This window comes from Eleutherodactylus coqui, chromosome 9, assembly GCF_035609145.1.
Source record: "Eleutherodactylus coqui strain aEleCoq1 chromosome 9, aEleCoq1.hap1, whole genome shotgun sequence".
Lineage (NCBI taxonomy): Eukaryota > Metazoa > Chordata > Amphibia > Anura > Eleutherodactylidae > Eleutherodactylus > Eleutherodactylus coqui.
This window is the reverse complement of record NC_089845.1, coordinates 161287380-161314478: the sequence shown is the minus strand read 5'-3', so window position 1 is coordinate 161314478 and position 27099 is coordinate 161287380. Positions and strand designations below refer to the sequence as shown.

General features: G+C 48.4%; 1 protein-coding gene across 12 annotated transcripts in view; it reads right to left on the bottom strand.

Annotated features, from left to right (window-relative positions):
• Nucleotides 1-27099, bottom strand: part of PTK2 (protein tyrosine kinase 2) — a 223555-nt gene that overhangs the window by 96197 nt on the left and 100259 nt on the right. For all 12 annotated transcript variants that reach the window (XM_066578748.1, XM_066578752.1, XM_066578749.1 and 9 more), the window contains 3 exons: nt 23770-23857; nt 4925-5004; nt 1128-1190 (listed from right to left, as the gene is read on the bottom strand). In XM_066578748.1, coding sequence (XP_066434845.1) covers nt 1128-1190; nt 4925-5004; nt 23770-23857 — 231 coding nt within the window. The remainder of the gene's footprint in view (nt 1-1127; nt 1191-4924; nt 5005-23769; nt 23858-27099) is intronic.

The following is a 27099-nucleotide window of genomic DNA, read 5'->3' as shown; positions in this document are numbered from 1 at the left end:
AGGAAACATGAAATGTTGTGAATTTAACAGGCTTCAGAGTTCAAATTTCCAAGCATTACCTTCTTGTTCAGTATCTGCTTAGCACTTGCTCTAACTCCAGCAGAATAGTGAGTGCAGCTCTTGATTATAATACAGGATGTAACTCAGGATCAGTACAGGATAAGTAATGTATGTACACAGTGACTTCACCAGCAGAATAGTGAGTGCAGCTCTGGAGTATAATACAGGATGTAACTCAGGATCAGTACAGGATAAGTAATGTATGTACACAGTGACTCCACCAGCAGAATAGTGAGTGCAGCTCTGGAGTATAATACAGGATGTAACTCAGGATCAGTACAGGATAAGTAATGTATGTACACAGTGACCCCACCAACAGAACAGTGAGTGCAGCTCTGGAGTATAATACTGGATGTAACTCAGTATCAGTACAGGATAAGTAATGTATGTACACAGTGACTCCACCAGCAGAATAGTGAGTGCAGCTCTGCAGTATAATACAGGATGTAACTCAGGATCAGTACAGGATAAGTAATGTATGTACACAGTGACTCCACCAGCAGAATAGTGAGTGCAGCTCTGGTGTATAATACAGGATGTAACTCCGCATCAGTACAGGATAAGTAATGTATGTACACAGTGACTCCACCAGCAGAATAGTGAGTGCAGCTCCGGAGTATAATACAGTATGTAACTCAGGATCAGTACAGGATAAGTAATGTATGTACACAGTGACTCCACCAGCAGAATAGTGAGTGCAGCTCTGGGGTATAATACAGGATGTAACTCAGGATCAGTACAGGATAAGTAATGTATGTACAGAGTGACTCCACCAACAGAATAGTGAGTGCAGCTCTGGAGTATAATACAGGATGTAACTCAGGATCAGTACAGGATAAGTAATGTACGTACAAGGGGGAGGAAGGTTTCTGGACAACGTCATCCCATAACTATTAATCACTTCTTTTCATGGAACAATCACTGCCCCGGGATGAATTCTGGCAGGTACTTTGGCATTGCTGGTCAGTCGAGTGGACATTTAGAAAAATCAGCCGTAAATTTTAATGGGCGGACATAAACTATTGGATGAATTGGTCTGAAGAAAAACATCCCCGCCAGTTACTTACTCTAAAACTTCATAGTTTGACTTCTTCTCTAGGGCATTTCCTCTCATCTCCCCATACGACCGTCTAGAAATACAAAAAAAAAACATCATATTGCATATTTCAAACATTGCAGGGATACATAGAAATGCCCTACTCGTTGATATCTATATTCTTCACTATAGGAGCAGTATTATAGTAATTATATTCTTGTACATAGGGGGCAGTATTATAGTAGTTATATTCTTATACATAGGAGGCAGTATTATAGTAGTTATATTCTTGTACATAGGGGGCAGTATTATAGTAGTTATATTCTTGTACATAGGAGCAGTATTACAGTAGTTATATTCTTGTACATAGGAGGCAGTATTATAGTAGTTATATTCTTGTACATATGGGCAGTATTATAGTAGTTATATTCTTGTAGATAGTGGGCAGTATTATAGTAGTTATATTCTTGTACAGAGGAGGCAGTATTATAGTAGTTATATTCTTGTACACAGGGGGCAGTATTATAGTAGTTATATTCTTGTACATAGGAGGCAGTATTATAGTAATTATATTCTTGTACACAGGGGGCAGTATTATAGTAGTTATATTCTTGTACATAGTGGGCAGTATTGTAGTAGTTATATTCTTGTACAGAGGGTGCAGTATTATAGTAGTTATATTCTTGTACATAGGGGGCAGTATTATAGTAGTTATATTCTTGTACACAGGGGGCAGTATTATAGTAGTTATATTCTTGTACATAGTGGCAGTATTATAGTAGTAATATTCTTGTACATAGGGGGCAGTATTATAGTAGTAATATTCTTGTACACAGGGGGCAGTATTATAGTAGTTATATTCTTGTACACAGGGGGCAGTATTATAGTAGTTATATTCTTGTACACAGGGGGCAGTATTATAGTAGTTATATTCTTGTACACAGGGGGCAGTATTATAGTAGTTATATTCTTGTACATAGGGAGCAGTATTATAGTAGTTATATTCTTGTACATAGGGGCAGTATATTAGTAGTTATATATTTGTACATAGGGGGCAGTATTATAGTAGTTATATTCTTGTACATAGGAGGCAGTATTATAGTAGTTATATTCTTGTACATAGGAGGCAGTATTATAGTAGTTATATTCTTGTACACAGGGGGCAGTATTATAGTAGTTATATTCTTGTACACAGGGGGCAGTATTATAGTAGTTATATTCTTGTACATAGGGAGCAGTATTATAGTAGTTATATTCTTGTACATAGGGGCAGTATATTAGTAGTTATATATTTGTACATAGGGGGCAGTATTATAGTAGTTATATTCTTGTACATAGGAGGCAGTATTATAGTAGTTATATTATTGTACATAGGAGGCAGTATTATAGTAGTTATATTCTTATACATAGGGTGCAGTATTATAGTAGTTATATTCTTGTACATAGGGGCAGTATTACAGTAGTTATATTCTTGTACATAGGAGGCAGTATTATAGTAGTTATATTCTTGTACATAGGAGGCAGTATTGTAGTAGATATATTCCTGTACATAGGGGCAGTATTGTAGTAGTTATATTCTTGTACATAGTGGGCAGTATTATAGTAGTTATATTCTTGTACATATGAGGCAGTATTATAGTAGTTATATTCTTGTACATGGGGGCAGTATTATAGTAGTTATATTCTTGTACATAGGGGGCAGTATTATAGTAGTTATATTCTTGTACATAGGGGGCAGTATTATAGTAGTTATATTCTTGTACATAGCGGGCAGTACTATAGTAGTTATATTCCTGTACATAGGGGGCAGTATTATAGTACTTATATTCTTGTACATAGGGGCAGTATTATAGTAGTTGTATTCTTGTACATAGGAGCAGTATTATAGTAGTTATATTCTTGTACATAGGAGGCAGTATTATAGCAGTTATATTCTTTTACATAGGGGGCAGTATTATAATAGTTATATTCTTGTACATATGGAGCAGTATTATAGTAGTTATATTCTTGTACATAGGGGAGCAGTATTATAGTAGTTATATTCTTGTACATAGGAGGCAGTATTATAGTAGTTATATTCTTGTACATAGGAGGCAGTATTATAGTAGTTATATTCTTGTACATAGGGAGCAGTATTATAGTAGTTATATTCTTGTACATAGGGGGCAGTATTATAGTAGTTATATTCTTGTACATAGGAGGCAGTATTATAGTAGTTATATTCTTGTACATAGGAGGCAGTATTATAGTAGTTATATTCTTGTACATAGGGAGCAGTATTATAGTAGTTATATTCTTGTACATAGGGGGCAGTATTATAGTAGTTATATTCTTGTACATAGAAGCAGTATTATAGTAATTATATTCTTGTACATAGGAGGCAGTATTATAGTAGTTATATTCTTGTACATAGGAGGCAGTATTATAGTAGTTATATTCCTGTACATAGGAGGCAGTATTGTAGTAGTTATATTCTTGTACATAGGGGGCAGTATTTTAGTAGTTATATTCTTGTACATAGGGGGCAGTATTATAGTAGTTATATTCTTGTACATAGGGGGCAGTATTATAGTAGTTATATTCTTGTACATAGGAGGCAGTATTATAGTAGTTATAGTCCTGTACATAGGGGGCAGTATTATAGCAGTTATATTCTTGTACATAGGGGCAGTTTTATAGTAGTTGCATTCTTGTACATAGGGGGCAGTAGTATAGTAATTATATTCTTGTACATAAGGGGCTGTATTATAGTAGTTATATTCTTGTACATAGGAGGCAGTATTATAGTAGTTATATTCTTGTACATAGGGGGCAGTATTATAGTAGTTATATTCTTGTACATAGGGGACAGTATTATAGTAGTTATATTCTTGTACATAGGGGCAGTATTATAGTAGTTATATTCTTGTACATAGGGGCAGTATTATAGTAGTTATATTCTTGTACATAGGGGCAGTATTATAGTAGTTATATTCTTGTACATAGGGGGCAGTATTATAGTAGTTATATTCTTGTACATAGGGAGCAGTATTATCGTAGTTATATTCTCGTACATAGGGGAGCAGTATTAAAGTGCCTCTCCCTGCAGCCCCCTATTGAATATGAGTACAGATACAGTGTCAATATACTCCATCCGGCATTTGTTTAATGATAACGCTCTCTCTCTCTCCTATAGTGCACTACAGCAAATTGCAGCATAGAACAGGATTCCTATTTTGCCGTTTAGGGTGTTTGTTGCAAATGAATGAATTTTAAAAGGTGACTAGTAAAACTGTAGCTGTGGATGTGACCTGAGTATAAGACATACTATTAGCTAAGATTAGTTAGTATAATATTTCATGTTCTGCACTACTCTCAGTGCCATCTCATACATCTCATGACACTTAATCATGGGCAGTCAATTAATACCAATTAGGAGACCAAATTAGCTTTTTCCTCCACGGAGTGATGATCTGCAGTGTTACATAACATTGTGCTCACAAGGCACCTCACAGTCATACATTCTGCTCCGGCTGCAGAGGACCATATATTGATGCTATTGTTAGTTTCACAGCTGAGCGCCCTATGAAGAAAACACGAAGCGACGGCACATCTGAAAATAAAAGCGCTTCTCGTCAGAATAATGCAATAACCAAGATCATGGCGGCAGCAGAAATGGAGCGCGGAGCGGAGGTCAGACGGAGATAAGGAAGCTTTGAGAATATAGCCGCACGATGGAGGAAATATCATTACTCAAGTAAATACCAGTGGAGAAGAGTGATTTATCTCGCCAGTCGCAGAGCGCGGGATACTCCTGAGCTCATGTAATAAGTAGATTCAGGATATTACCGTATTTCAAGACAGCCGAGCTTCAAGGCAATTTCCTGGTCTACTTGGTCCGCCATCTCCGACATGTAGTCATTTTTCACCTGCAATACAGTGGAAACAATAGGTTAGAAGAGGAGGGGTCTACAAGTTGGGGGGCACTCAGATCTAGTCTGGCGCAGAGGAGGGGTCTACAAGTTGGGGGGCACTCAGATCTGGTCTGGCGCAGAGGAGGAGTCTACAAGTTGGGGGACACTCAGATCTAGTCTGGCGCAGAGGAGGGGTCTACAAGTTGGGGGACACTCAGATCTAGTCTGGCGCAGAGGAGGGGTCTACAAGTTGGGGGACACTCAGATCTACTCTGGCGCAGAGGAGGGGTCTACAAGTTGGGGGGCACTCAGATCTGGTCTGGCGCAGAGGAGGGGTCTACAAGTTGGGGGACACTCGGATCTAGTCTGGCGCAGAGGAGGGGTCTACAAGTTGGGGGACACTCAGATCTAGTCTGGTGCAGAGGAGGGGTCTACAAGTTGGGGGACACTCAGATCTACTCTGGCGCAGAGGAAGGGTCTACAAGTTGGGGGACACTCAGATCTACTCTGGCGCAGAGGAAGGGTCTACAAGTTGGGGGACACTCAGATCCAGTCTGGTGCAGAGGAGGGGTCTACAAGTTGGGGGACACTCAGATCTACTCTGGCGCAGAGGAAGGGTCTACAAGTTGGGGGACACTCAGATCCAGTCTGGCGCAGAGGAGGGGTCTACAAGTTGGGGGACACTCAGATCTACTCTGGCGCAGAGGAAGGGTCTACAAGTTGGGGGACACTCAGATCCAGTCTGGTGCAGAGGAGGGGTCTACAAGTTGGGGGACACTCAGATCTGGTCTGGCGCAGTGGTCTCTGCGGCCACACTCACATCTCCCTTTACTCTTCAGTATCATTTCCGCTGTTTAACCAGGTTATAGAAGCCAAGCAACAAGAATACCGGCAGTGCCTGATCCGGCATATGCTGGACCCCAATGGTGGGGGACAGACCCCACTGACTAGAAAGGAGTCCGCTCAGCTCTCCGATGAAACAGTGCAGCATGTTGCGCTCTTTGTCCAGAATCTCATGCCACGGGGGTCCACATGGAGGCCCGATGTCAATATGACCCGAGTTGTGACTCTCCAGATTTGGTAAAACTACAAGTCCTGATCTGCATTTTTAGTCTCAGGACTCCACCCCAGCATGTATAGTTTATCAGGGCATGCTGGGAGCTGTAGTCCTGCAGCAGCTGGAGAGCCACAGAACGGAGGTCACATCAATATGTAACAGCATGGAGGAATCCCATGCTATGGAGGCCTCAGGGACAGGAGTCTGAAATGTGAAGGGGTGCTGCGAATGGATGAGACCAAACGCGTTACAGGATGCGTCTCCCCAAATGTGTTGCAGACATGGAGTCCAATTTTTCGAGCTTCTATACCAGGGGCCCCCAACTCCAGTCCTCAGGGACCCCCAACAGGTCATGTTTTCAGGATATCCTATGGTCAGAACACCTGTGGCAATGTCTGAGGCACCGACCATAATTACATCACTTGTGCAACACTGAGGAAATCCTGAAAACATGACCTGTTGGGGGTCCCTGAGGACCGGAGTTGGGGAACACTGGTCTATACGATCCGCAGCAGTCTAGCCAGAAGTCTCCATCACCTCCAGAGTCACATGTGGATACTTGCTGCTGGAGTGGAGCACTAATTGCTGAAACAGGTTGTCACACTTAGCGGACGGCTCTGTCCATCATGTGATGGTCTGGTCCTACTGCAGTGTCAGCCTGGACCACCGCGCAATGTACGGAGCCGCCTGCTTCCCGCAAAAAAACTAAACAACTAGAAGTGAGCCAACCCCTTTAATGAGGAAATGGCCGCCCAGTGACAAAGTCAGGCAATTATCTCTATAATAAAACCTAATGCCCACGGCCAGCAGAATACCGCAGTGGAGTCCGTCACGGCGCCGCCCCCCCCCCAATACTCACCTCTCGGATCTGCAGTGCGAGTCCCACATGACGTGCCAGCAGTGTCATATGATGGCGGTGGGTGGGGCGCGTATTCACGCTATACTTCCGCTGTGCTACAGCCAAAGTATAGAGTAACGTTGACTACAATGGAAGCCGGCCGGTGGCGCGTATTCCCGCGGCAAATAGGACATGCCGCGGGTTATTTCACTTGACTTGCAGCCAATACACAGTAACGTTGCGTATCGGCTGTAGGCGCCCGTGTCATCGCTAAGCGAAAGTGTGGGAAATACAATAGGAAAAAAACTGTACTGAGTATGGCTGCCTGCGAGCCATGGCGGCCATACGCAATACGGGTTCGTGCCGTACGCAGGTCACCGCCGGGCTCACAGCCGGAATCCGCTGCGGGCCTCCCGCATGCGGAATCTGATCCGGTGTGTGAGCCCGGCCTTTTACATGGGACGATTATCCTTCGCCCGAGCCGCCATGTCCGCTCATTCATTCGCTCGGGCAGTCAGTTTAGGGAGAACGATAATTCGCTTTTAACAGGATCATTCAGTTCTGTGCAGCGGTGAATGAGAACGACCGAACCGCCGCTGCTCCAACCCCACGGTTAGCGGACGAGACAACCATCATCTTTATACCCGCATGAAATGAAGATAAGCCAACGGATTATCCTTCATCGCTCAATCGTTGGCCGCGTTTACACTGAGCAATTATAATTCATTTTCTCTCATTTATAGGACTTTTTTGAACCTCCTATATCTTATCCTGCAATCACTGTATAGCGGGGCGAGTCTAGGACCCCCCAATCGCAGGGTCTCCAGCCCAACCCATGACAATCAGGTTCCTCCACAGGGATTGAGCGACATATTTGTATATTAACTGAATCCCCTTGCTGGCACCCAGAGACAGAGAACCCATCCTGACAACAGTTCTCCCAGCTGCGGTTCTGTTACAGCTGCATCGGGTCTGGGCTTCGGTGCTGCCCATGTGTTTACTGAGGATTGTCTGGACTGGCAACAACTGTAAATGACCTTCCAAGACTCATCACTCACCTTCTAGGTTCTCTCCTTAAGGAGTGATGATACCCCTCCCGACTCACATCGCAGGCCAAGCCTAAAATATGCTCACTGATGAGGGGAAAAAACCCCCAACAGCTGTCTGTGGATGGAGTCTGGCTTGGCTTTCAATTCCCAGTCATTGTTTTAAGGCTTGTATAAAGGCTCTGACACTGACTTGCATGAATGCTGCCTTCCAATAGGTGGCGCTGCAGAGGTATTGTTCCATCTTCCTTATTTGCATATTTCCCAGAGGAGCATGCATGGCCTTATAAGACTCCTCACTCACTCACCTCCTAGGTATCTCCTTAAGGAGAAACGATACCGTTTCATCCCTGTTTGTCGGGAAGAGTATGAAGGATGAACAATCACATATCCCTCATATATTTGGCACTGGCCTGCGTGAAGGTCTAACCTGCAAGCACCAAACTCACTGTAGGGGTTTTCCAGGATGTAACTACTGATGACCTATCCTCCTCATCCTATTGATGGTCTAACCTCAGGATAAGTAATCAATGGTTGATCGGAGGGGGTCTGCAGCTCAGGGTCACCCGGCGATCGGCTGTTTGTAGTGGCCACGGTGCAGCTGCTTCAGTCCATAGCAGTCACAGCGCCGTACATCGTATAGTGGTTATGTCTAGTATAGCAGCTTAGTCCTATTCATCTGACTGGGACTGAGCTTCTCTCATGTGACGGCAAATGCTTTATGCTCATGACCGCTTCAGAGAGCTGATCAGCCGGGTCCCGAATGGCAGACGAACAACAATCGAGTGAACGAGCGAATGACGAAAATATGTTATCTATTATTCTCCCGTGTACAGAGTGCGTCCCAAAGTGTCTCACCGTCGGCTTGTTGGAAAGATGTATCTGTGTAAAAGGACCTTAAGTCCCAGAAAGACCCCTTAATGCTCAGATGGACCCACCTAACGCTGCTACATGCTCACATCACCCTTCTACTTTCCGTTCCATCATAAGAAAAAAAACAGATCCGTGCTAGGACAGAACACGACGGCGCTGCATGAAGCCCCCCGACTAACGGGGTCCCACTGGGCTTCCATCATGAGCTCTGGCTTACCACCCCGGCGGTTTGTCATCATTGCCCCCAACGCAGCGTCAGACCTGATTTTTTTCCGCGTTAACGCCACATTTGATTTTTCTGTGTTTTCCTCTCAGGCTGGAGGATTTACAGGGGTTATACGGATTATATAGAGGTGTCGCACCGGGCTCCGGACAAGACTGTCCTAATAGTAACAGAGCCGCCATCAGAAGCCCCTCATTATCAGTCCAGTCATTACTGACAGCAGGACATAAATCTGGGGGGCCGTATAGCGCAGGGTGACGGCTCTCCCCTCCCCCACAGATGGGGCACTTGCATCTGGTGTCTTCATGCTGGACAAGGTGGAGGGGGCAAATCTGTCCTGACCCCAAACTGTAGCTCCCCAGCTGCTGCTCCTAGCAGCCATATGCTCGGTCCTCTCACCCCGGAGCGGTGGGGGGCGCCGTCTGCACTTGGCCTGACAATAGACAGCAGAATGCCCAGGGCAGCCCGGCAGGCGCTTCCGTTACTCCGGCATCTACAGGTAGTCAGTCCATCAGGAGCCCCAAGTCATCCTCTCCCAGTAGCGCCAGCCCTGGAACGTTGTGCCAGATTATCCACGTTTCTGGGTTATTGGATGCTGGATGGAAGGAACGTCACCGCTTCCTCACTACGCAGGTGTGACGACGCTTTCTCCACCGGTCGCTCACGTCAGAGAACGATGGGTTACATCGATGCGCAGCAACTTCCTCTCCGGAGCTACATGTTACTCAAGTACTAAAGTATTCCATGGAAATACTATTGATGGGATATCCTCAGGGTGGGTCGTCCATGGCTGACCAGCTGGGGTCGGCTGATCGGGCGCCCGTTATCAGCGCCGACGTACACAGCGGTCGGAGCAGAAGCAATCCTCAGATCACAGTGTAGTGGCTGCTGCTTGTAACTGCAGGCTGGGGTCCCACTAAAATCAATGACTCCTGCAATCCTGTTCTTACATTCAAGTGACCAGCCGTCCCGTAATACCACCTCTCTCCTGCAACGGCCACGTCTGGCTGACCACGGCTTTCCCTGACGGAATCAGCTGTCTGCCAGGGGAGCTGAAAGCAGGACTGAGGGCGATCAGACGCATGGATTTATCACAGCCCCTTTAATAGGTGGGGAGGGGGGTGCCGCTGCTCAGGACCCTCAGCTATTACCCAGCGTGAGGATTGGTTATTAAAGGGTTACACAAGAATGACATGTTATCCTCTATCCATAGGAATGGGGCATAACTTGCTGATAGGTGGGGGTCTTACCACTAGGACCGCCATCGATACTCAAGAGGGGGCTTCCTCCTCTGCCTGTCGCTGTCGGGGGGCTTTTCCCGGCACTGATGTCACAGCAAATGTAGTACTTGCTGAACGCACGGCCATCAGTCCATTCATATCAATGTGACAAATACCCGAGCGATGGCCGCTTGACTATCTCTACAATTACTGAGGACAGGGACACTGGACCCCTGTTCGCAGGACCAGTGGGGGTCTCAGCAGTGGGACCCCCACCAATCAGCAAGTTATCCCCTATCCAGTGGGCAGAGATAACTTGTAATTCTGGTACAACCCCTTTAAGCAGAATTTCTTGCCCTGGAGGACCCGACACATCCATGCATCACACATATGAATGGACACGGTGTAATGCTTTATTTCACCTGTGGAGGTGCTGTAGAGGCACTGAGCTCGTGCCGCCGGGCTCCCCCACAAAGTACAGCTGACGGCTGTGGGTTCCTTTTGACAAAAAAATTGTTCAAATTTGTTCATCTGTTTCCAAGGGCAGAAGCTGCAGTACCGTCCGCTGCCTTTTTAGGGAATGGCGCTGTTGACCAGATTTATAAGTAGAAGCTTCAGTAACTGGAAGGGACCTCTGAACAGGGGAGGCGGTTGTAACCAGGCAAAATTAGTATGGCTGTGCCAGATAAGGCCCAGGGAAGCAATAATTGGGCGCACGATTCTCCTGGCTCTGCAGTTCTGTCTGTGATGATGTAGCAGAGCGTGACTACTACACCGCCTGCATCCTCTCTGCCCGCAGGGAGCGCAGCGTGCCACTAGTTACACAACACACATCCGTTTATTTCAAATGACATTAATGGCAATTCCACCTGGCACTGCTAGTAAAATGTACCGCAGCCCGTTCTTAAAGGGGAAGTACACTATTCTGATGGTGGGGACTTGGGATTATAGTCTGGATCAACCAAACAGCAAATATTTGGGGACAACATTTTTCCACTACACTTGAAGGCATGTGCCGTGTTTTGGGCTGATGATCATTTTTGCAACAGGATTTAAATTAAAAATGTAGCCCTGTGTCTTCTGCAGCTTCTGCTTCTCCCTGTATATAGAAACTGCAGACTGAGTCTCAGTAGGAGATCCGTCAGTGAGGCTGGACTGATGGCTTAGTTCCTCTGCTCTCTCCTCTCCGGCACCTCATCAAATAATCTATGACCAAAACAAAAGAAAACATTGCCGTGCAGGAGAGGAAAGAGCAGCAGGAAACTACAGGTACTTCTACATGGGGGCGACTGTGGGGCGCTACAGTGCCCATCAACCATCCCAACAACTATGGCTCCTGTGGGTTCACTGACTGGCGGCGGAGCGTGCTGGAGATCACTTCTGGCTGCCTCCACTCCGGGGTAACAGGCTGCTGTTTACACGGGCCGACAGTCGCTTGGTTTTCAGGTGCTCTAAAAACCAACTCCGAGAAGCGAGTGATTCTCATTCACTTGCCTCGTTGGCTCCCATGTTTACGAGGGCCAACCGTCGCCCATCTTCACTCTTCGGAGCGATTACTCAAGTAACTGCTGGTCCCTATAAATGTTCCCTAAGCCAGCAGCCCAGCCTCACTGACTTACTGAGACTGCAGTGCCTACATACAACGATATGCAGAAGCTGCAGAAGACAAGCGGCGCAAATGTGTGATCCAACCTTATGGCAAAAATGACAGTCAGCCCCAAATACTTGCATGTCAGGTGACCCTCCAGCCCCGTAAGAACCAAGATGGCCGCACGGCTTCTCCGACTACCTGCTGAACACTGTACATTACTATGCATCAGATGTGTAAGACACTACTCTGATTGGTCAGCGCCGCTCACATGACAGGACTGGCCAATCAAAGCAGTGTGCCTTAGACTACCGATGCATAACACCACACAGTGTGCGCCAGGTAGTCACCGGTAGCCATCTTTGCTTATCTGGGATTTGGGATTATCACTTTAAGGGCAGCCCTGTTCTTCTAATCCTACACAGCCCCATAATTCTGATTTGGCCGGAGATCCAACATAGGAGGCCAGATTGTATTAATTATCATTATCCTGTGTCTATACAGGAGGGTGAGGAGAAGAAGTCCCTCTATAGCTGCGGCAGAATACGGGCGCAAGGCGGCACATGGGCAGCTTCCCATAATTCATGATTAGGACGACTTGGCGTTTCCCCGTAGGTCGGCCTGATTACACAGTAGACACGGGAGAAAATGCTGAATGTGGTAAATGCAGACAATGTGGCATCGGCGGGCGCGTCACACGCAGCGGCCGGGGGAAGGATGCCAGGCCCCAGCTGCAGGATAGGGGCTGTCTGCCATCTGCCGCCCTCCGCAGCACCTTGGAGTTGGGCCTTTGCAGTGACCCATATTTAGCGGCGGCCCCCTCCCTGCGGGGTAATTACAGGCTCGGCCTCTGTGAAGCAGACAATGTATTCTGTGCAGCAGCGCGGTAATTACAGGAGTGCAGATACTGAGCCGGCCGCCTCCAAGAGCCCGGAGCCGCGCGCTTCATGCTACGGGGTACCGGTACCATTCAGGGGTCTATAAAGGAAAGTTGAGTGATAATAACCCCCCGGCTGCCAACATTAGGCCAAGTCACACCAGCGAGTGCAATTTTGGTCAGTGGAAAAAAAAAATGACAGTTTCTCTGCGATTTTCATGTGTTTTTGCAATTTTCAAGCTCCATCTGCATCAGTATTACATCCGTTTTTCACCGCCCCGCACGCCGTTATTTCGTCACGTGGTCCCTACAACAACGCACTCGCCTGCAAGTTCCACTCCATCCAAGTGATCTGTTTATTTCACTCCTCCCCATAGAAAGTAATGGGCAATTCCTGAACAAATATCTCAGGAAACTAAGACATGCGGCCATTTTTCAAACTCGGACTGCCGGTCAGAGAAAACACTCGCGTGAATTAACCCATTCAGATGGACGGGTCCGTTCAGCTCAGGCTTGGACAGAACTCGTACAGGAGAGTCGCCCGTTATGTGGCTGGCAAGCGCCCCGTGGCTAGAGCCCCGGCCCCCGGGTGACGGATAGCGTGTTTGTCTATGCGTAGTGTGTGAACTTCCTCCCCCTTATCGGCTCGGCCTTGGTTCTCACACCTTGTTCCCATGAGTCACACTGAAAACTTCCAACAGAAGCTCAACGGTCAAAACCCCATCGCAGCGGAGGACTGCGGACCGAGGGCGATGAGGTTCCAGTCCTGATCCTCAGAATTACCACCTAGGGTTACAGCCGGCCCCCGTAAACATATACGACCGGACCACGGCGATCACATAAGGGCTCATACCTACGGCCGGACCACCGCAATCACATAAGGGCTCATTCCTACGGCCGGACCACCGCGATCACATAAGGGCTCATTCCTACGGCCGGACCACCGCGATCACATAAGGGCTCATTCCTACGGCCGGACCACGGCGATCACATAAGGGCTCATTCCTACGGCCGGACCACGGCGATCACATAAGGGCTCATTCCTATGGCCGGACCACGGCGATCACATAAGGGCTCATTCCTACGGCCGGACCACCATGATCACATAAGGGCTCATTCCTATGGCCGGACCACGGCGATCACATAAGGGCTCATTCCTACGGCCGGACCACGGCGATCACATAAGGGCTCATTCCTACGGCCGGACCACGGCGATCACATAAGGGCTCATTCCTACGGCCGGACCACCATGATCACCTAAGGGCTCATTCCTACGGCCGGACCACCATGATCACATAAGGGCTCATTCCTACGGCCGGACCACGGCGATCACATAAGGGCTCATTTTTACGGCCGGACCATGGCGATCACATAAGGGCTCATTCCTACGGCCGGACCACGGCGATCACATAAGGGCTCATTCCTACGGCCGGACCACGGCGATCACATAAGGGCTCATTCCTACGGCCGGACCACAGCGATCACATAAGGGCTCATTCCTACGGCCGGACCACGGCGATCACATAAGGGCTCATGCCTACGGCCGGACCACGGCGATCACATAAGGGCTCATTCCTACAGCCGGACCACCATGATCACATAAGGGCTCATTCCTACGGCCAGACCACAGCGATCACATAACGGCTCATTCCTACGGCCGGACCACCACGATCACATAAGGGCTCATTCCTACGGCCGGACCATGGCGATCACATAAGGGCTCATTCCTACGGCCGGACCACGGCGATCACATAAGGGCTCATTCCTACGGCCGGACCACGGCGATCACATAAGGGCTCATTCCTACGGCCGGACCACGGCGATCACATAAGGGCTCATTCCTACGGCCGGACCACGGCGATCACATAAGGGCTCATTCCTACGGCCGGACCACGGCGATCACATAAGGGCTCATTCCTATGGCCGGACCACTGCGATCACATAAGGGCTCATTCCTATGGCCAGACCACCGTGATCACATAAGGGCTCATTCCTACAGCCGGACCACCATGATCACATAAGGGCTCATTTCTACGGCCAGACCACGGCGATCACATAAGGGCTCATTCCTACGGCCGGACCACGGCGATCACATAAGGGCTCATTCCTACAGCCGGACCACCATGATCACATAAGGGCTCATTCCTACAGCCGGACCACCGCAATCACATAAGGGCTCATTCCTACGGCCGGACCACCATGATCACATAAGGGCTCATTCCTACAGCCGGACCACCGCAATCACATAAGGGCTCATTCCTACGGCCAGACCACCATGATCACATAAGGGCTCATTCCTACGGCCGGACCACGGCGATCACATAAGGGCTCATTCCTACGGCCGGACCACGGCGATCACATAAGGGCTCATTCCTACAGCCGGACCACCATGATCACATAAGGGCTCATTCCTACAGCCGGACCACCGCAATCACATAAGGGCTCATTCCTACGGCCGGACCACCATGATCACATAAGGGCTCATTCCTACAGCCGGACCACCATGATCACATAAGGGCTCATTCCTACAGCCGGACCACCGCAATCACATAAGGGCTCATTCCTACGGCCAGACCACCATGATCACATAAGGGCTCATTCCTACGGCCGGACCACGGCGATCACATAAGGGCTCATTCCCATCTGCATAAGAGTTTCCGTTTGGAGCATCAGTTACAGATTTCTGTTAAAATCCGAGATGAAAGCATGCGGCGTGCTGCGCTCCACGGCGGCATAAAGATGGCCGGACGGGTCTCATTAAGGTCAATGGAGTCCGCTCATTTCCATCCAGTGATGAAAAGGGCTTTCAATTTTGGGTCTCTCATGATGGAACAAGTAAGGGGACCCTAAAATGCCCAATCACACAGGCGTCTTCTCTGTCCGTACTCAGTGCGTGTTTTTTTACGGACTGAATATGCAAAACGCACGGACCGATTGCAAGTAAATTGGAGCATTCAGACTTCTTATGTTTTTTTCGTGAATCGAGGCTGCTTGTAAAAAAAATGTATCTGGCATCAGGTCCGATTCTGTTCTGCGTTCACGGACCACAATTGCCCATTATAGTCTATGGGTGAGTAAAAGAGAAAGAAAACAGCGACTGCGCATCAGTATCTGTGTGGCTTTGTTCTGCGCACCCCATTTTCTGTGGTTTGTGACCGGACAGGTGTCACTTGGGCCTTATTGCAGGTTTTTATTTTTTACATGGGTGGAATATAACAGAACGGATGTAAATACACACTTTTTTTTTTTACAAACCAGAATTGCGTCCGCCCGTGTGACTGAGCCCCACCAGCAATGTAAACTAGTTTTAAGTGCCAGCGTGGTTTTCCGGGATTAAGGGCTCATTCTCAGCGCAGCGTTTTCATGGCCTGAAATTCTGCGTATCCCCCAAATTTTGCGTGCATTGGAGGGTGGGGGGGGTGCTGTTCTCAAGCCCGTGATGTCACATGATCAGTGAACAGCTCAGTCCCATTCAGGTGCCTGAGCTGCTGTACCAGACCCACCTGCTATGCAATGTATGGCGCTGCGCCTCGTATACAGTGAAGAGTCCGTGGCACTGTTTCGAGTGTTGCAGCTAATTGTCAGGGGTCCCACGGAACGGACCCCAACTGTTCCGATATTAATAACCCCTCCGGAGGAACGGTCATCAATATCTCCGTCCTGGAAAACCCCTTTAAGATAGGAATACTCCTTTAATACGCTTTTCCAAGAAAACAGGCTGACAACCAATATGGCCGTCATTCCCAGAAATGTTACGGTCTGCCTGAAGACGCGATGACTTCTACTTACTGAGGCTTTGTCATTAACCACTTAAGGACCAGGCACCTCTGAGCGATTTTACGCATGTAAGGGCTTTATGGTCCTATGAATGTCTTGAGCTACAACTTTTTTCCCCCGTAACCAAGGGGCTATTGTTTAATCATTTTTAAAAGAGAACGTTTTTAAAATTTTGCTGCAGATGTTTTGACATACATTTGTGTAGTCTCAGATTACATGGCGAACTTAGCGACGGTTTGGGTTGGCGTGGGTGGCGGGTCGTTTTCCTTTTATAATATATATTTACATTTCATTCAGTTTTTGTTTTGTTTTTTAAACCCCCGTCTTTTAAAATTTATTTATTTTGACATCCATGTCTCTATGACGTCATACAAGACCCCGGGGGGGGGGGCATTCACAATTTTCTATTTTACAGTTTTGCGCTGTGGCATCCATAGTGACAAGACTCCATCTGCTAAGACCCAGCAGCTCTAGCATGCAGGGGGCACCCGGCAATCACATGATCACTGGCACTGCCTCTTCCTTAATACTGAGCACTATGTAGCCTACAAAACAGAAGCAGTTAAAAATTGCTTCCGCCTTCTCCTCTGGGTCCTCGGCTGTCTGACAGAAAAGCACCCAATCTCGATTGCAGGAGGTTGAATGCTGCGCCGTATTTTAACTATTGGCCAGGATTAAAGCCCAGGACCAAGCGGCGTACATTTACAGTGCTCTGTTATAAACGGGTTAGAGATAAATACTAATATATACCCGCAGGACGACTTGCATTGCATCTCACTTCTCCTGTGAGGCCTCAGCGTTCTCGGCAAGCAATGGCGCAGTGTTTATGTGACACTCCAAGTCTCTATGGGACCCTGAGCTAAGTAAAAGGTCCCGCTGGCGGCACGTGATGCGGATGCGGCAGCTGCCATCAATATCCGTTAGACATGATTTATAGTGTCAGGTGGAGACTGGAGGAGCATGGAGCAGAGGTCAGATCTGTGATGGTAACGACAGCCGACAACGGTGCTGCATAAGAGACAGAAGCTTGAAGGGGGTCTACAGTTTGATGTGACTGAAGCTTGCGAGGGGCTCTCATACTATATATACTCTATATAAGAGAAATTAAGCACTCTCAATGAGCCTAAATGACCCCCAGCACAGTGCAGGCTCTGGGGGCCCCTCCACCGCCATCCGGGTAGTAACTTGGGTGGCGATCACTGTGCATGTGACCTTTCAGCCAATCACAGGCTTCGGCAGTGATTTTGCCATGAACGACTTGTGACAACTGCACCATTTTCTGGGACGGGAGGGAAGGGGCCGCGGCTTCTGCTCAGGGGCCACTAGAGGAGAGCAGTACGCCCTATTTCACATCATTCTCTGTCCCTTAAATTTTTATCCCAGTCCCAGAAAATCCTTTTAAATCTCCTTATGAATGAAAAAGTCCCCAACTTTCTGCGGGAGGGAACAGCCAACAGCGGCTTTCAGGCGGATTCAATAAACTTTTTACGCCAACTATATGGTATACAAAAGGTGTACATTATAGTTCATGGCATCCTGTGCGCCAAAATGTGCAATTCTTCGCTATTTAACTGGCCCAGCGCTTTCAAAATAACGGGCAGTGCTTTAGCTTAGCGGCAGAAGCCACTTGCGGGCAGCCAATCACATTTACTACAAATTTACTCTAGAAACTGATGTAAATTATAGCTGAAACCCACGCCAGCTCCTAATTGGCACAGATTTCGGTTTGGTGCCCAGACAGCCTGAAGATGCGCCAAATGTATTAAGAGGAATGTGACCGGTCCAAATAAATTGCTCCTTCTTGCTTGAATTCTTCACTGGTTACTGTCAGTGAATGAAAACCAGTCATGCCTGGCCAGTCCTGCTCTCAGGTGACAAGTCGATACAATTGTATCATCACTAACAGCTGTACAAATAGATTTGTTTGTTACAATGTATCAGTCTGGAGTCTGGGCTATTTAGCTCACAGAGCATTGTCTACACTGGATACAATGTATCGACTTGTCATCCGAGAGCAGGACTGGCTATGCACTGGCTATGCACGGGGCCTTTGTCTCATTCACCAGAAGCAAAAATCTTAAAAATAGTGAGGAAGTTGCAGAACCTTTAATCATATGATTACACATTATTTACATCAAACCAGAAGCCCCCCTAATACAATGATGTCACTTCCCTTCAGGGCGATGATCGGCCATAAAGGTACGGTAACGCTACAGAGACGAGGACGGCACCGGGGATTTCTGTCACTGCAGTTGCCCTTTAAAAGAAAATCTCTTTGGATATTGTTATCTGGAGGCGGCCGGTGACATCCATTAACCCCGAGCCGAGGACACGGCCATCAGTGGACTTCAGCAGTATTTAATCATTCTTTTCTGCGTCCCGCGGCGGTGAGATTTCTCTTCTACGCGACATGTGTCCTTGCGTTCCTGTACAACAGGATGGAGCATTATGCACACCCACCATGACCTGACAATCTACAGCCGGGAGGTTGGGGTACTAGGCAAAAAACGCCCCACCCCAATAGCGGCTGAGCAGCATCAAAGGGGGTTTTGCGCACTTGTAGAGAGAGTTAGGTCACTTTATTTTGAGAAATGATGGGGTTACAACCCAACTAATATCTGATAAGTCACAAAATAAATTTAGGGTGAACTTCCCTTTAAGTTGGTAAAGTTCTTAAAGGGCCATTACACCTAAAACTTAGAAAAGTAACGGTCAGTAGCAGCGACTATGAGGAAGGGAGATCTCAGCACTTCAGGTCACTCATCCCATTGTTTAAAGGGGTTGTTCAGGGAGGCAAAGGCCTTTCCTGGACCTGTGAGGCCCACTTCCTGCACCTGTGAGGCCCACTTCCTGCCCGGTTCTACCACCAGGCAATGTGGTATGGACTGTCTCTGTGCGCATCACGTCATTCCAGGGTGCTGGCTATTCCCCTCCACTAAGCAGGTCCCCTAACTCGCCATGACAGAGAAGGGGTCAGACTTCGTTATTAAAGGGGTTGTACCAAAATTAATTTATTACCAACTAGAGAATACAGTAGGTAATAAAAAGTACAGTTGATCAGGGTCTCACAATTGAAATCGGTACCAATCCCAAGAATGGGCATTCTGTGCCACCCCTCTTCTCCTCGCTGAATGCCCCGCAGGGAGAAGACTGAATGTAGCGGTGGTCGTGCATGCTCAGTGCCACTCCATTCATCTTCAATTAGACCGCCGGAGATAGCGGATATTATCCTCCGCTCCACTGAAATGACTGGAGCAGCGATGTGCATGTGTGACCGTCGCTCCAATCCATCTCCATGTGACTGCGGGTGGGTGCAGAGAGCCCGCTGTGACAAGTAGAGGTTGACCTAAGATCACAGAACTGGCGGGGGTCTCGGTGGTGAAACCCCCACCAATCATATTTCTATCACCCATCCTATGGGTAGATGATCAAATTCAATTCTGGGAAACCCCCTTCAAGATTAGGGGAACAGCCAGCCCCCTCCGATGATGCAATAGACAAGGAGTCCATACCATATGACCCAGTGATGGAAGCGAGATGGAAGATACCACATATCCAGGTAAGGAGTCCGCCTCCCTGGACAACCCCTTAAATGCTACAGTCAGCTCAAAAGGCTGATAACAGGGAACTATAGATTGCATTGACATGGCTTACAGTCTGCTTTCCCCTAGACAAATAGAAGCAGTGAGCTCACTTGTCCTACACTCAAGTCTTCAACCTGCAGTGGCTGATAACAGGCACTAATAGAGGAATTAGAGAGAAGACTGGTTTTAGGGTTAACTGGTGACCAGCTGGCAGACTATAAATCCAATGTGCTGCTCCCAATAACATGAGTGACCCTACGAATGAGATGGCTGATAGCTGAGAACAACGGATTATAAGACGGACTGCGGGTTTAGTGTCTCTTTATGTCCACAGATCACCAATTAACGACCAGTAATTCCCAGTCCGTCCACGAGCGGCCGCGGTATAATATATGCGCTGCACATCTGGGGACGGCTGGCAGTCGTCGCACATCGCTGGCCGGGAGGCGAGTCTACAGAATGGAGCGGGGTATACCCTGAATAAAGAGCAGCACATCTCGGATTCTGCGCAAGATCAGGCGTGACAACCAAGGCGGATCCAGACGTGCGAGCTGCTGGCCCAATTCCTGCACCGCGGGATCTTCTGCCTGATGGATCTGCTATAGGGAACGGCGTGTGCATTATAACATACAACCCCACGGATCGCCATGACAGGTGAGGCTCGATCCACAGCTAATACTAACAGTCCGCACGCGGCTCATCCGTGCGCACCAGTATATTCGTGGGAAATAGATTTTGCCGCATGAACACGATTAGCAATGAGCCGCGTCCTTCGTGAATACAGCGCAGGTTCTCCATGTCCAATGTAACCCATTCATCAATCTATGAAGGTTCTACAACGTCCCAATATTTTGTCGGTCAGTTTCTTAATTCTCAACACCTCTGCTTGCAGTCAGTAAGTGAGAACACGCTTGTTCACATTCAGAGGCTCTACAGGCGGGCCGGGGAACTCATCCATGTTACGGGCACATAAATAATCCCATAATACATTCTTGTAAAACTGGTGAATTAGAAAGTTTTACAAGTTTTCATGAAGTGCCCAGTGATAGTAATGCCAATAATACCCGAATCCTTCCAACCTGCAGCACTGCCAGCAGAATAAACTACCACCCGGCATCCACACAGTAATGTCACCACAGGAGTAGTACCAGCTCACATCCACCCAAGGGCCCGCGCCACCGCTCACATCCACCCAAGGGCCCGCGCCACCGCTCACATCCACCCAAGGGCCCGCGCCACCGTTCACATCCACCCAAGGGCCCGCGCCACCGCTCACATCCACCCAAGGGCCCGCGCCACCGCTCACATCCACACAAGGGCCCGCGCCACCGCTCACATCCACACAACGTCCCGCGCCACCGCTCACATCCACACAACGGCCCGCGCCACTGTGCCACAGCTCAAATCCACAGAATGGCCCGTACCACTGCTCACATCCACAAAACGCCCAGTGCCACTGTGCCACAGCTCACATCCACAAAACTGTCCATACCACTGTGCCACAGCTCAAATCCACAGAATGGCCTGTACCACTGCTCACATCCACAAAACGGCCCGTGCCACAGTCCACATCCACAGAACGGTTCGTACCACTTGTCACAGCTCACTTCCACAAGCCGGCCCGCGCCACAGCTCACATCCACAGAACGGCCAGCGCCACAGCTTACATCCACAAGCCGGCCAGCGCCACAGCTCACATCCACAAAACGGCCCGCGCCACAGCTCACATCCACAAAACGGCCCGCGCCACTGTGCCACAGCTCACATCCACAGATTGGTCCATCCCACTGTGCCAGTCATACAGCAGTATCACCAAAACCATAAAGCTGTACTAAAATGGCAATTACTGCTACATCTGTGCCCTTACAAATGTGCCTGTCATAGCGCCACAGTAATACAAGGCACTTCACTACTCTACTCAATTAGCAGAGACTTCCATCGTTTGGGTATGTTCACAGGAGAGAATCCGATGCGGATATTCCCGGATCTAAACCCCAGGGCAGATAAACGCGGCTGAGCAGAATCTGTCAGGGAGATTTCCCATGTGTGTCGTATGCACTACGGAGCGGACTGCCAGTATAACCAATGGGGCAGGAATCCAATACGTATTCCATCTCACACCCAATTTCGGCCGTGTGAACAGGGCGTAAGTCACCATAAATACACGTTATAACACGATGTGCCATTAGTCACACATCTAGCCTTCATTCAAGGGACAGGCGATGCTTGCAGTGGTTGGACCCCACCGGTCGGCTGGTTATCCCATATCCTGTGGGACAACCTTCTGAAAGCAACCCTTGTCCTGGGGATATATATTACCTGGTGCCATCCTTTTCCCGGTTTGGATGGCGATCCGCCTGTTCCTGCGGCTCCTCTTCACTCTTACAAGATGGCCGTGGCGCTCCTGGCACTACTTGGTCCACACGAAGAATCCGTATTCAGACTCGGCATGTTGCCTTGGGATCAGTGAGGACTGCTCAGAGCGGCATGTAAACGCACCACCGACGCTCACTGCCCAGCGGGTGGCCCTAGAAGCGTCACGGCCATCTTGGAAGCATGAAGAGGCCCCATGAACAGCGCAAGAAAAGGCGCGTATTGATTAATGTTTTTCCTACAGCCTGCCGTATCGCAGAGCACGCTGTACTGCGCAAAACTTGTCTCCCTCTAGGAAACGTACCCTTTACAAACAGAGGAAGGCCAACAAACGCCAACATTTTCCTCTTCCTACAACCGGATACATTTTTTAAAACTAAACTATATATTCTGCAAACGAGGTAGAAGTTTGTACTCGTTAATATACTTTTACCAGCATGAACACGTATATGTTTAACACATACGAAAACCGTGATGTGACCGCGCCCCTGGCGCTACAGGAAAGTTGTGCGACAACCCTAAGTTTTTCCAGAAGAAGACCGCTACTGGGGAGCAGAGAACGACCCGGACGAATATTTCCTGGGGATGCTGTGACTTTGGAGGTCGGGAATGCTCTATGAACTGACACCCTACTGTGCACTATATACAACCCCCTATATACATGCACACACCTGACTATATACAACCCCCATATATCATACACAACTGACTATATATACTCACACACCAGACTATATACCATACACCCCTCCATATACACCATGCACACCCTACTAAATACAACAACCTATGTACACACACCCAACTATATATCATACACCCCCAATATGCACCACTGCCTATATACACACACCCTACTATATACAACCCCCAGTATACACCACTGACTATATACAACCCTCTATATACAAACTATATACAACCCCCTATATACACCACCAACTATATACAACCCCTATATACACCACTAACTATATACAACCCTCTATATACATCACCAACTATATACAACCCCTATATACACCACTAACTATATACAACCCTCTATATACATCACCAACTATATACAACCCCCTATATACAACCCCCTAAACACGCACACCTGACTGACATTACTTTATGTTCTTTATAAAGAATAAATTCATTATTTGCCTTTCGCACTAAAGGTCAGTGGGGAGTGCTCCTGCTTGCCAGGAGGGGGCAGTCATGCGGGGAAGAACCTATAGGAAGGAGGGGAGATGTACCTACAGGAGCTTAAGGCGACAGGCAGCGCTTCACGTGACACACATGACCATCCACTACATTAACCGGTTCAGCCGCTTACCTGCTGGTAGAAGAAATTTAGGGTGGGCTTGTCCTCGGTGAACTGGTTCAGGAACCCTTTGGGCAAATACCGAATCCGCAGCTCGTACCTGGGAAGAGAGATGCGAGTCACACATAATTATTTCTCCTTTAGCAAAGAGATAAAATAATATATTCCTGCAACTCACCGGAACCGCCGGGCAGTAAAATGGCACCGCAGTATGCCAACCTTTTCGTGGCAAAACTGGAGAGTGACTTTCTGGCCTCCTGCCCCAGCAAAGCATTGGCCCACTGCCGCTACATCGATGACGTCATAATCATCTGGACCAATGCCGAACAACAACTAATAAAATTCCATCAGATTCAATGCATTCCCCCCCCCACCATAAACCTGACACTAAGCTACTCGGATACAGAAATCAACTTTTTGGACACCACCATAAAGATTTTAAACAACTCAATACAGACATCCCTATACCGAAAACCGATTGATCGTCCTACCCTAAACATATCACAAAGTCCATCGTCTACAGACAGACCATCAGATACAACCGGATCTGCTCCAACCCAACAGAAAGAGAGGAACATTCATACCATCTTATAAGGATATTTATAAACCAGGGCGACCATCCCACCTCAACTGATGACCAAATCACCAGAGCCACCAGGATACCCAGCAATCACCAGGATACCCAGCAATCACCAGAGCCACCCGGATACCAAGCAATCACCAGAGCCACCCGGATACCCAGCAATCACCAGAGCCACCCGGATACTCAGCAATCACCAGAGCCACCCGGATACCCAGCAATCACCAGGATACCCAGCAATCACCAGAGTCACCCGGATACCCAGCAATCACCAGAGTCACCCGGATACCCAGCAATCACCAGAGCCACCCGGATACCCAGCAATCACCAGAGCCACCCGGATACCCAGCAATCACCAGAGCCACCCGGATACCCAGCAATCACCAGAGCCACCTGGATACCCAGAAATCACCAGAGCCACCTGGATACCCAGGAATCACCAGAGCCACCAGGATACCCAGCAATCACCAGAGCCACCAGGATACCCAGCAATCACCAGAGCCACCCCGATACCCAGCAATCACCAGAGCCACTCCGATACCCAGCAATCACCAGAGCCACCAGGATACCCAGCAATCACCAGAGCCACCAGGATACCCAGCAATCACCAGAGCCACCAGGATACCCAGGAATCACCAGAGCCACCAGGATACCCAGCAATCACCAGAGCCACCAGGATACCCAGCAATCACCAGAGCCACCAGGATACCCAGCAATCACCAGAGCCACCAGGATACCCAGCAATCACCAGAGCCAACAGGATACCCAGCAATCACCAGAGCCACCAGGATACCCAGCAATCACCAGAGCCACCAGCATACCCAGCAATCACCAGAGCCACCAGGATACCCAGGAATCACCAGAGCCACCAGGATACCCAGCAATCACCAGAGCCACCAGGATACCCAGCAATCACCAGAGCCACCAGGATACCCAGCAATCACCAGAGCCACCAGGATACCCAGGAATCACCAGAGCCACCAGGATACCCAGGAATCACCAGAGCCACCAGGATACCCAGGAATCACCAGAGCCACCAGGATACCCAGCAATCACCAGAGCCACCAGGATACCCAGCAATCACCAGAGCCAACAGGATACCCAGGAATCACCAGAGCCACCAGGATACCCAGGAATCACCAGGATACCCAGGAATCACCAGGATACCCAGAAATCACCAGAGCCACCAGGATACCCAGCAATCACCAGAGCCACCAGGATACCCAGCAATCACCAGAGCCACCAGGATACCCAGCAATCACCAGAGCCACCAGGATACCCAGGAATCACCAGAGCCACCAGGATACCCAGGAATCACCAGAGCCACCAGGATACCCAGGAATCACCAGAGCCACCAGGATACCCAGCAATCACCAGAGCCACCAGGATACCCAGCAATCACCAGAGCCAACAGGATACCCAGGAATCACCAGAGCCACCAGGATACCCAGGAATCACCAGGATACCCAGGAATCACCAGGATACCCAGAAATCACCAGAGCCACCAGGATACCCAGCAATCACCAGGATACCCAGCAATCACCAGAGCCACCAGGATACCCAGCAATCACCAGGATACCCAGAAATCACCAGAGCCACCAGGATACCCAGCAATCACCAGGATACCCAGAAATCACCAGAGCCACCAGGATACCCAGCAATCACCAGGATACCCAGCAATCACCAGGATACCCAGAAATCACCAGAGCCACCAGGATACCCAGGAATCACCAGAGCCACCAGGATACCCAGCAATCACCAGAGTCACCCGGATACCCAGCAATCACCAGAGCCACCAGGATACCCAGCAACCACCAGGATACCCAGCAACCACCAGGATACCCAGGAATCACCAGGATACCCAGGAATCACCAGGATACCCAGGAATCACCAGGATACCCAGGAATCAACTACTTCAATACACAGAGAAGGAAGGAAACAGTCGTGTACTTCTAGTAGTGACCTACAATCCGCAGCTGAGGTACTAAGGAAGTGACTTCACCAGTCATTCAGAGCTGTAGTTCTCTGCGACTTCTACACACGACTGTCATTCAGTGCAGGAACTCTGTATTTGCACTAAAGTCATCCACTTATACTGACCATGCTATTGTGACCATTATTTATATTGGAGACATTGGATGCATAATTCAAACTTGCACCTAAATATATCTCCTCCTCTTTTTGTGTGTTAATGTATGTTAGTACTGTTAGTCAGCCCGTATATGTTTTTAAGAGTTTCTAATAAACTATATTCCTTTAGTCTATACCTGTGAAGGGCTTTTAAGAAAAATTTACATATAGACTTCCCGTCTCTGTGAGAGGTACTAAGGAAGACTGCAAAGAAACTCCATCATACCCTATACAAGGATGATCGTCTGACCATCATATTCCCGACCCCTCCCCTTCTGCGTTACAGGCAACATCCAAATTATAGGAACCTTATAATCAGGAGTGCATTACCCTCCGACACACAAAAAGGAACTTATCCCTGTAATGTAAGGAGATGTAGGACCTGCTGACAAGTATGGACCGCGGACAGGATACGGATCCCCAACATACAGCAGGACTATAAGATCCCGGGGACATTCACATGCTCCATGTCTGATGTTGTGTACCTGATCCTGTGCAGTAAATGTCCTTTAGGGAGGCTTTATATAGGGAAAACAGGACAGAAACTGAGAGCCAGGATGAGATCTCATCGCCACACGATTAGAGAGGGAAAGACTGAACTACCTGTGGCAAAACATTTTTGTGGCCATGGA